Consider the following 11,523-nt stretch of genomic DNA (forward strand, 5'->3'; position numbering starts at 1 on the left):
CCCCCCCCCGTCAATACTTTTTAATGCTTACCATTTTTTTTTCCTTTTTTTCAGCACCAATCTGAACTGTGTTACAGCCTTCATCATGCAGTGATGTCTAGACTTCTAACTCTGAATTAGTAGTATATACTTTCCGTAAAAGCATTCTCTCAAGACTGTTTGAAATGAAAATTTGAAGAAATATAAACCTGAGTCCGCAGTAACATTGGATATTTTCACAGAAGCCAATTTTATTTTCTGATCAAATTATGGTCTTGAAGAAATTCAGCATTATGGTTTTTTTTTTTTTTTTTTTTTTGATGAGGTCTACAGTTAATTTTCTTCATTAAAACAACAAGTGGCAATCGGAACACCCAACCAATTGAAATTTTTGTGACTTGCGTAAAGAAGGTCGTAGGAGCTTGGCGTCTCCGCACACAAAGAAGTACTGGTGTTTCACTTCTGATCTGTTTTGTTTGCTACCTTTCGTAAACGACAGTCCAAAATCACCAGGATCGCAGTGTTCTTTTTGGTCAACGAGTGCTTATTTGTTTCTTGAAATCGCATTACTAGGTTCCGATTCAGGAATCTAGCCAATTCTCTCACATCCATTTTTTTCTAAAATCCATAGTGTTTTAAAAAGTGTTAAAAATTGTTAAGTGAAACACCTTATTTCCATTGTTATTACTATTAATTAATTTATTTTCATTTTTATTTATTTATTTATTTTCGATTTCCTTTCTTCAGTCCGCCAACTTTGACACACAGTGGCAAAATGCAGTACTCTTGTGAACATTGTTCAAAAGCATTTTCTACGCCGTCGGCTTTAAATACACATTTAAGAGTCCATACTGGCGAAAAGCCATATTCTTGTGAAGTCTGTTCAAAGGCTGTTTCTACTTCTTCACATTTAAAGGAGCACATGAGAGTCCACACTGGCGAGAAACCATATTCTTGTGAACATTGTTCACAAGCATTTTCTGCTCAGTCAGCTTTAAATAGACATTTAAGTGTTCATACTAGCGAAAGACCGTATTCTTGTAAAGTCTGTTCAAAGGCAGTTTCGACTTCTTCACATTTAAAGGAGCACATGAGAGTCCACACTGGCGAGAAACCATATTCTTGTGAACATTGTTCAAAAGCATTTTCTACCCCGTCAGCTTTAAAGATGCATTTAAGAGTCCATACTGGCGAAAAGCCATATCTTTGTAAATTCTGTTCAGAGGCATTTTCTAGTCCTGCAAACTTAAAACAGCATTTGAGGTACCATACTGGCGAAAAACCATACCCTTGTAAACTCTGTTTAACATCATATTTTCAGCGTACAGATTTACGGAGGCACATGAGAACTCACACCGGCGAGAAGCCATATTCTTGCCAAGTCTGTTCCAAGGCATTTTTTCGTGCCTCCGTCTTGAAGAGACACGTGACAGTCCACACCGGTGAAAAAGCATATTCTTGTGAAGTCTGTTCAAAGGCGTTTTCTCAGGCTTCAAATTTAAAGGAGCACATGAATGTTCATACTGGCGAGAAGCGACATTCTTGTGAAATATGTTCAAAGGCATTTTCTAGTTCTACTCACTATAAGAGACATCTGAGAGTCCACACCGGTGAAAAAGCATATTCTTGTGAGTTCTGTTCAAGGGCGTTTGCTGTTTATTCACATTTAAAGGATCACATGACAGTTCATACTGGCGAAAGGAAATATCCTTGTGAAGTCTGTTCAAAAGCATTTTTTCGTGCTTCACACTTGAAGGTACATATGAGGACTCATACTGGCGAAAAACCATATTCTTGTATACATTGCTCAATGGCATTTGCTCGGCCTTCAACTTTGCAAAACCATATGAGAGTCCATGCGTGCGAAAAACCATATTCAGTGGATGTTCTTTAAAAACATTTTCAAGAGCTTTTTTTACTCTGGACCATGACAGTTCACGCTGGCGAAAAGCCATACTCTTGTTAAAACACTTGAACGGTGTTTTGACTGCCTTCACATTTAGTGCAACACGCATTAACTTACTCAACGGTTGAGTTCTATGCGGCACTTAAACGCATAGAACTCAAAATCCATTCTGTGAACATAGTTCAAAGACATCCATCCTACTCAATTAAGGAGTACATAAATGCATTACAACATGCTGTCAAAAATCACACTTCTGTGAGCATTGTTTAACAACTTTTTTTTTTTTTTTGAGTTGAAGCTTCACTGTCAAAAAAACACTTGTACGAGCCCACTTTGGCAGAAAAAATCTTTTCGAATGCGTTTTCTAAGGTTTCATATCTGAATTTATCCTTCTGCCAGCTAAGCTGTTTAGAGTATATGAAGTATGCAAATAGAGTAACAATAGAACTAGAACGATCTAAAAGTTATTTTTCGCCCTGTTCACAAAAAAAAAAAAAAAGGTTTTGACTACTTTCGATTTTAGCAAAAGGAACGTTCAACTTTCAGCTGAGTGTGCAAACATAAATAAACAGTTATAATTTAATTCCACCATGAGGCTTCTCAGATTTCACAAGAAAGCTTTCGCCTCTCAATTTAAAGAGGATTGCTTGCTAAGTGCCTCGCCTCCATTTTTACATGTGATGGCGAATTTTCCAAATTCTTTCATTAGCAGACAAGACAACCCAGGGAAGATATAAAACACAAAGAAAGGGAATCACACCCAGGGCACACAATTGGGAATCAAATTCACGACCTCCAGTACCGCACGTTGCAAGCACAAACACTCAGCCATGGAAGCTTCCGTTTTCACCTTCATGTGGCGAGTAAAATGCCAAAGACAAACCTCAATATTTCCCCCAATCTCGATGGCCTGTTTCTTCCTTGCGGATACAGAGGCACGCATTCTAATTTCTTTTTAATTATTCTGGATCTTCAAGATCTGACCACATTTTGTTGATATTGCATCCAGCCAGAAAAAATATGCCCCTGATTACAAACTGGTAATACATGTGATTTCGTTTAAAGACTTTTTCCCTTCAAGTTTCGCCCACCATTGGATAGACGTATCAGTTTTCACACTGAGGTATAAATAGTACGCATTCGTCTAAATATTGTTCAAACTATATTGTTTTATTTGTATCGAATAATAAATAAAAATTGAATCTTTATTCCTTGTATTTTTTTTTCCTTGTTCTTTTAAATAGTCTTTATCATAAAAGATAAAATTTCATTCATTTAAAAATCAGTATCTTTTTCAATTATCTCGGTAACAGACTTCAGGTATTTAAATTAATGTATTGTGTGTGCATTTGGTGATGAAACTGTGCAAAGTATGTATCAACTTGATCAGAGCTGTACTTGTTCAGCTTCTTTTAAACATTTCTGACGGAGGATCCCCGAACCACCATCCTTTCACTAAGGTTACTACCAAAAATAGTCTGAAATTGTGCCTTTATGACTTCAATTTTGAAAAATTTCGTAAGGAGATTTCTAAACGTTTCCGAAGACAACCTGAAATTACAGTTTACCTTTTAGGAGGGTAGAGTGGATGATTCTGGACCTCTTCCTTTTTAAAGATTGTCCAATGTTGGGGAAAATCTGAATTGCATTTGAAAATAACATTAAAATAAAAACTTTTGAAAGTTGCTTACTATTGATCAAGTAATTACGTCCAACACCTACTATTAGTCTGGGAGCAAATGGTTTCCCGTGCGATTTTTGTGATACAGTAGACCCTCGTTTTACGCGGAGGTTACGTTCCACGGAAATGCCGCGTAAATTGAGACCTAATAGTAGTGTTAAAATAGGGGTGAGCTAAATGGATAAAAAAATACTTCATTCTATTGACTAATTGTATTATATGTTTAATGTGTACTTATATCGATTTTTATGCACAACATGCATAAAGAAAACATAAACTAATTTCTTGTTTTGTTTTTCAAGAAAAGCTGGCTATGATAGTCTTTTGGCAGTCATTAAGGATTTTTCTCTGTAATTCTTTGCAGAGCATTAACGCATCTATAATCACTTGTGTCATTTCCATGATAGAATCTTCCTTCACCAAAAATCAGAAAGATCATTTCTATTGTCTAGGAATGGCTCAAAATTTTCAATGTGAACGTTTTTGGTTGTGTATCACCGAAGTCGGTATCCTCGTTGTGTTTGATCTCCTTTGTCTCTTCTAAAAGCTTTTCTTCCAATGAGTTTAATAACTTTACTTCTGGAAAGAGTTTTGGAACCAATCGCATAAGATGTCTCCAGGTTCCAAAGTTCGATTTAGTACATGTAGTCTGCAATCTTTAGGGGTTTGGATTTTGAAACAGAGGAAAATGTTATCTGTTTGCATTGCCGCATCCGCGTGAAACTGAATCTCATCCGCGTAAAATAAAATAAAGGTGTCAAATCGTAAACCGCGTATTCACCAAATATCCTAAATAAACAAACAAACCACTGACGTAGACCGGAAGTAGCGAGTCTTATTTCCGGTTAAACGCCAATCTCCATTGCTAGAGATAGGTGTTCATAGCGAAAGTGATTTTGTTGTACTTCTTAAAAAGCAGAATAATGTCTTCTGCGTATTTCAATGCATTAAATGAGAAAGACAAACTTAGTTATTGTTAAAAATTAACTTTCAATGGCTGTGACCTTACCGATCCTTTAGTAGATGGATGGCGAATCTATTGCTAACGATTGATGTTTACAGTGTTCAGGCAACTTTGTTTTCTTTCAGTTCTAGGTAGAATCATGTCTTTTGCGTATTTTAATGCATGAAATGAGTATAATAGGCTTTGCTACTCTCAAAAATTGTCGATCAACGGATCTGATTTTCCTGATCCTTTAAATACAGAAATAAGAAATGAAAAAAAAAACGAGTCTTATTCGTTTGTCGATCATTACCGTGATTTCAATGATAAGCATTTATGAATACCTCCTAAACAGAAATAAAGTTGATACAAAGTCTGCTTTCAAGAATCACAAATCTACTGGATTGCAAGTACGTTGTGAATTGTAATTCCTATTCTTAAGTTGAAGCTATTTTTTCAAAGATGGAAGCTTTTCTGCACTGTGTTCACACAGAATGGCTATGACAGGGAGTTTTGGTGTCATATTCAATCAATTCTCGTGTTGTAGCTTTTCAGTTCACACACACTTATTGGTTTACAGTTGCTACCTAATTTTCAGGTTTGATATTTAATATATTTTATTACGTATTTGTTCATCTTTTTTTTTTTTTTTTTTTTTTTTTTGTTTAATCAACTTGCTTCTGTAGCAAGATTGATAGGCATAAAAAAAAATTGAAAGATAACAAAATTTAAATTTAATCTCCGAGTGCTTTCTCCTGCGTTAAAATTGCTTTGAATGTAATACCAATAGCTATACTATGATATATACTATAACTTTAATTAATGTTTAAGAGTTTACCGATTGTCGAATATCTAAATTTGTTTACAATTAGAGCGCCTAATATTAAAGTACCGTCAATAACTCGAAGTCCCAAGAGACGGGCTAAATGGTTCGAGCTATGGGAAGTTTTTTCTCATGAGGTAATGAATAGTGGTTCTTTATTTTAATCACACAAATCAAACTGTTTGAAACCAGTCAAAACACTGGAAACTTTCAGCTTTGCAGGAAGCAAATAAAAAATTGTTCAGGTTGAGTTTTTCTAATAATCAATTGAATATAGATCTTCACACATTACAGTAAAAATACAAAGCTTATGAAATTAAGGTGAATGTTTCCAGCTCGTAAATACCTCGCACAAAGTGTGTTTACTACATAATATTCATTAAGATTCAATCCTTTCGCTTTAAAGCATTGGCTTTGATTCGACGATCAGGACCTTTAGAAATTTGAACATCTTTATTTATTCGGGGTTGGTGACATCCTAATTTTTCTTCACGTCGATATCTTTCAGAAAAACTAATTTCCAAAATTATATCACAAAAATGGAACGAAAACCACTTGCCCCCCCCCCCCCCAGTGAAGTTAAAACGGCCCCTCGCCCCTGTCTCCCTGCACCATTTTCGGGGTCGGCAACATCTAAATTCGTTTTCCTCGCGCCAATACCTTTTAGAAAAACTAACTCCAGAAGCTGCATCACAAAAATCGAACGCACAACCACTTGCCCCCAGCGCAGTTATAACCGCCGCACAGTGGAGTATTTGACTGAAAATCCTGGCCAAAAGTCCAAAATTAAAAATTTACCCGATTTTTATGAAAATTTATTCCATGATAGTTGACTAACTGGTGCATCGATCGGCACCTGTTTTGGAAACTTGAGTCACATACAATTGCTCATAGCCTCAGTGAAAGATGAGATTTCTATAAGAATTTTTGCTTTTTTGTTACGTTTCAGCTAAATTATTACGTTTCAATGTAGATTTTTTTGTGGCTTTCTAAATGAATGGAATTGAACCAAACCAATTTTACGGTATAAAGAAATGTCAGGGCTTAGTGCTAATTATAAATCAAAGTAAATATTTTTATTTTCTTTTAGTGAAAAAAATAAAGAAAACTTGGTACGTGAGATTTTTAAAGGCTTTTCGCCTTAATTTATAACTAGAGAAAGCTTTTTAAATGGGTGTCGGGCTTGGTCGGGCTGTTTTGAAAGTTGCATCGTATTTGGCAAAGTCTCTAGTGCTAATTTCAGCAAAAAAATCTTCCGCCTACAACTGCCCTTTTTTAAAATGATTTTTTTTTAAAGTGCATAATCCGATCTTTTTGTGACAAATCATGATTTTAAACTGAATTTACCTACAAAGATTTAATAAATTTGCAAAAAAGTTATCATAAGTACTACTGAATGAAAAGATCGACATGTTTGAGCGCACAAACAACAATAAAATTTCAGACACGAGTTTCATGGTTATGAGAAACCACTTCATCAATGTGTAAAGATGTAAGTTATGGAATGAGAATCATCCAATTAATTTCGAAAACGCTTACCTTTATGCATCGCTAAAGAGATTCACTGCACCCCTAAAACATGTGTTTGCGTTCAGTTATGTTAATTTTCTCATGTACGTTAATGAGTTAATAAATTAAATTATTTTGTGATCTCGCTAAGAAAATTTGCTCTTCCTTAAAATTGAGATAGATTTTAGATAAAATAAATAAATATTTATATTTTTTCAGATCATTGCTGCAAATAATGTGCCGGGGGAGGGGGTCTTTCCCCCTTATACGTAGCAAAAGGGGGGAAATACCCCCCCCCCACACACACACACACACTTGCTAGCGTTAGGAGACAATTGTAATTGTCTCCTAACGTTCCTACGCTAGCGAGCTATCCATATTTAAGAAATTTTACCTACTCATTGTGAAATTAAAGTTACATAAAATTTTAGTTCCAAATTTGTTTGTACAATTTTTAGCGGGACACATCACACGATGTAAAACTAAGGATCGACCCAAGGTACGAGTACAATATATACAATTCAAAAACAAAGAGCTTTTGAATATCCATTTTCGAGTGTTTTTACAGTTATAATATCCTAGGTCATTTATTTATTTATTTTTTTCAATAGAAAAAAGGTTCTTTGTAACCCCGAAACCCTTGTCTTTAATTCTTTTTGTGCATGATTAACTCAGGGTTTTAATAATTGAAACCAAACGAAAAGAATAAAATTGATTATTTTTTTGGTTTCAAATTAGTGTTTTGTACAGAATACTAGGATTTTTTTAACCGCTTTTTGCTCTTTTCCCCCCTCGAACAGTGCACTTAATTACATATCTTCAAAGGAAAACAGCAATTCGCATCGAACATGTTTACTTATCACTTGTCTAAGCATTATTGGCAAAGAGCCAACCGTGGCATTCATTTCGGATCGAGTGAAAATTATTGAAAATTTTTATTTCAACTCATTGAAAAAAAATTCATTATAAATCAGTGAAAGAACATAACTTCACCGTTTTCGCTGTAAATGAAGGTAAGGTGTTTATATTATTTCCTTAAAAAGTTTCAGAGCCATAACATTACTAGAATATTGGATGCAAGAATTTTAGTTTACATGGATTGAATAATTGAAAAAAGTCGAAAAAGTGACCTCCCTTTGTAAATTCTTAGAAATTCGGTTAATTACGTTAGAACTTCAAACAAACCGTAATCTTGAAGAAAATTATTTTTCCTATCTAGTGATGCATTGGATTTTTTTCTACGTTTACTAGGATCGTTTTTACGGTCGTAAACATGCAAAAGTCTAAACCGTGGATAAAATATTAAATATTTCATTTTCTAATTCAAATTTTAAAAATCGAGTTTCAAATTGTACTATTAGACATTTCAGACAATTTGTATACCAAGGTTAATGTCTATAAGTGGGATAGCTTCGCCGTACAGCGCACAAACGCACACAAGGATGTCGCCTTCAGAAGGGTGAAAATTTCAAACTAGTTTTGGCCAGGATTTTCAGTCAAATACTCCACTGTGCGCCGCCTCCCCTGCCCCCATGCAACATTTTCGGAGTTCGCAACATCAACGCTCGTTTGCCTCGTTCCAATACCTTTCAGAAAAACAAACTCTCGTAATTGTATTACAAAAATTTAACGGAAAACCACTTGCCCCCCAGCACAGTTATAACCTCCCCCCTTTCCCCTGCAATATTTTCAAGGTTGGCAACATCCAAATTCGTTTTACTCGTGCCAGTACCTTTCAGAAAATGTAACTTCCATAATTGTGTCACAAAAATCGCACGGAAGCTAAAATTTGACCATTTGCTTCTCCGCTATATTTCTTTCATCCCCCCGTCCCATTTTTTTTTTTCCTTTTTTCTAGTCGGTTTAAAAATAAAAACGTCTTTGAAATGTAACACTTCGCAACCCCCCCCCCCACCCCCCCAAAAAAACATTAAAGAGCGCCTCAAACCTTGTTTTCAGGACTTCAATGTCGAAACATTTCCAGGAGACAATTACCAAACGCCTTGTCTTCTAACAGCATCGAAAATCGTTTGAGATTGCCTTCATGGAGTTTCAATTCTGAAAAATGGCTGAATCCCTAACGTTACGAAATACCACTGTTGCATTTTTAAGACTTCAATTACGAAAAAATTTCGGACGAGGGCCCGACTGCTCCCATATGAAATCTGAATATGAAAAAACTACAATTTTGAAAAATGTAAGGTGGAGAACGTTTAAATCTCTTCTCCTATTATCACTGAATGTCTTTAAAACTTCATTTTTAGGACTTCAATTGAGAAATAATTTTTTGGGAGAGTTTCATAACGACCCTGCCCGCAACAACATTGAAGTTAGGCTAAAACTGCGATTTTAGAACTTCAATTTCGAAAAATTGGACGTAGAGATGATTGATTTAGCTCTATTTTTTTTAAAAAATTGTTCGGGGGCAATTTCAAAAAGTCCCATTTCTTTCATTCACCTAACGTCAACAACTATAACCTGTAACGACGCTTTTAAGATTTCAATATCAAAATATTTCCGTTGAAGGGCTCACGAATTTTTTTCTCCCCGTTGCATCACCAGATGCCGTCGAAAACTGCTTCCTTAGGATTACAATTTCAAAAAATTCAGGGTGAGAACTCCCGGACACCCCCTCCCCCGCTTCCCTATCAGAAGCGAGAATTTTTTAAGAGTGTCCTCCTAAAACTATTCCTGGTTGCCCACTCTGTGACAGTATGAAATCCTTGCTGCCCCACCTCGAAGAAAATGAGAAGATCCGGGCGTTTTTGCTCCCCCCCCCCCAAAAAAATTGAAATTACAAAAAAAACAGTGGGGAAGGGGAGCTAATCTTGGTTATATTGGCCCTCTCCAAAATAAACACGCATATGAGTCATTCTCTAGAAAACATAACTTTTGAGCGCAAATATTTTTCAATTTTGAAACCTTTTGTTTTCTTTTTTTTTTCGTTCTTAAATGAAAGTTTTACCTTCTAGAAGAAACCATAAAGAATGGCCCAGCTAAGTTCCAATTATTCTACTTAAAACAAAAAATAAATAAAATAATGCCTTGGTCCCAAAAAATAAATAAATAAATAAATAAATAAAAAACTTTTAATGCTTAAAAATCGAGACCAATTTAATATCAAAGTAGTAATTTTGTTAATTGTGCAAACAATGAGCTATTTTAATGATTAGTGGGAATCTAATATTAAGATTTTCTAATTAAAGTACGGCTTAATTAGCAGTTATCCTTTTTGTTTATATGCGCGTTAAAAATAGTATTTAGTAAATTTGAGAATTACTGGCAATTTATAATTTTGGTAGAATGCCTAAGATTGATGTATTTCCCCTCCATCAGTTTTTTTCAACTCAGAAATAATGGCATTAATAAGGTCTCTCAAGGAGGTGAGGAATTTTCCATTAATACAGACGAATCGGATCTGTAAATGATATGGTGTACTACTGTATATTTACTCTGTGCAGAAAATAAGTCATTAAAACACACAGTTTAATCACTTTTTTTTTTTTTTCAAAAAGTGGAACCATATTAAGAAAACCTGACTTCCACTTGTTATCTTTGAGCTTGGGGAGAAATTTTTAAAAATTGGGATTTTCACCAGAACAGGGACTGATTTCATAAAGGAGGGTCATTTCGACGTTGTAGATAGCATTCCAGTTAGTTATGCTAATCAGTACATCATTTTCCTCCATATATATTGCTCGCTGTTTCTAATATCATCTCTGTTTACCTGTAACCGAGTCAAAAAAAGCGTCGTATGCATTATCCACCTCGAAGTGAAAAAAATTAATTTTGTTGGTTTGCTATTAACAGACCGATAAATTATTTCGCTTGAAAAAAATCATTAATATTTTCTGTTAAACTGAAAGAAGATAGCAGCTTCAAATTCTCTTAAGAATAATATTTGTTTGATATAATGCCAGAATTTAAAGTACCTTGCCAGTTTGCTTTTTGCTCGACATCTTCACTTATTCATCAAAACAAGTAAGTTACTTTTCCCAAAAACATTTTCCCGTATATTTTGCCTTGTTATAGTGATTTTACGTTCTTCAAAAGTAGTCATGCTTTGAATGCAAAATTGTACAATCATTTGTAATGGTACATTCATCTTGAAATGGGACAAGGAAGATTTTATACAAATGTTTGGTGCATCTGAGGGATAAGCAGGTGGACGGAGTCCCCTCGCCTTTTTATGTCAAAATGTCTCTTTTATATTCATAAGAGCTCTTTAGCTTAATCCTGTAGGCGTCCTTCGATTTTCTTCGTAGAAATACACCTTAGCCACGTACTTTCGTAACATAGTTTTCAAGGGTGTATTTGAGGAGGGAGCTGACGGTCCCTGGCCCCAACCAAAATAAATTTATAACTTTTAATTGTGAATAAAGACTTGTTGTTTTAAAACTTCAATTTTGAAATTTCTCCTTGACTTGAGACTCTTGTAAAATAAACTTCTATACAGTAGAACCTCGATAAATCGACACCCCAAAAGAGTATGCAAACATCTTGACTTAAGGGAATGTCCCCCTATTGAGGTTCCATAATACTGTATCACTTATGAATGCTTGACATTCACATTATGAGAATTCATTCCAGTGAATGAATTTCCATTTTTTTTTTTTTTTTTTCATTTTTTGGAAAGTACGTAATAAAATCGCTTCTATTATTTGAATACCTTGTGAGGAATA

The 11,523-nt window shown here is 34.8% G+C and overlaps 1 protein-coding gene across 1 annotated transcript; it reads left to right on the forward strand.

The window, feature by feature from the left end:
- The first annotated feature begins 754 nt into the window (after nt 1-754).
- Nucleotides 755-3,093, forward strand: LOC129227995 (zinc finger protein 271-like). The gene has a single exon (XM_054862623.1). It carries the CDS (start codon nt 755-757, stop codon nt 1,871-1,873), a length of 1,119 nt encoding a protein of 372 aa, XP_054718598.1. The 3' UTR covers nt 1,874-3,093.
- The last annotated feature ends 8,430 nt before the right edge of the window (nt 3,094-11,523 follow it).

Source organism: Uloborus diversus, chromosome 8, assembly GCF_026930045.1.
Source record: "Uloborus diversus isolate 005 chromosome 8, Udiv.v.3.1, whole genome shotgun sequence".
Taxonomy (NCBI): domain Eukaryota; kingdom Metazoa; phylum Arthropoda; class Arachnida; order Araneae; family Uloboridae; genus Uloborus; species Uloborus diversus.

What these genes read in the sequence shown, in the direction of transcription:
- LOC129227995 (XM_054862623.1), top strand. Translation starts at nt 755, where the DNA reads ATGCAGTACTCTTGTGAACATTGTTCAAAAGCATTTTCTACGCCGTCG.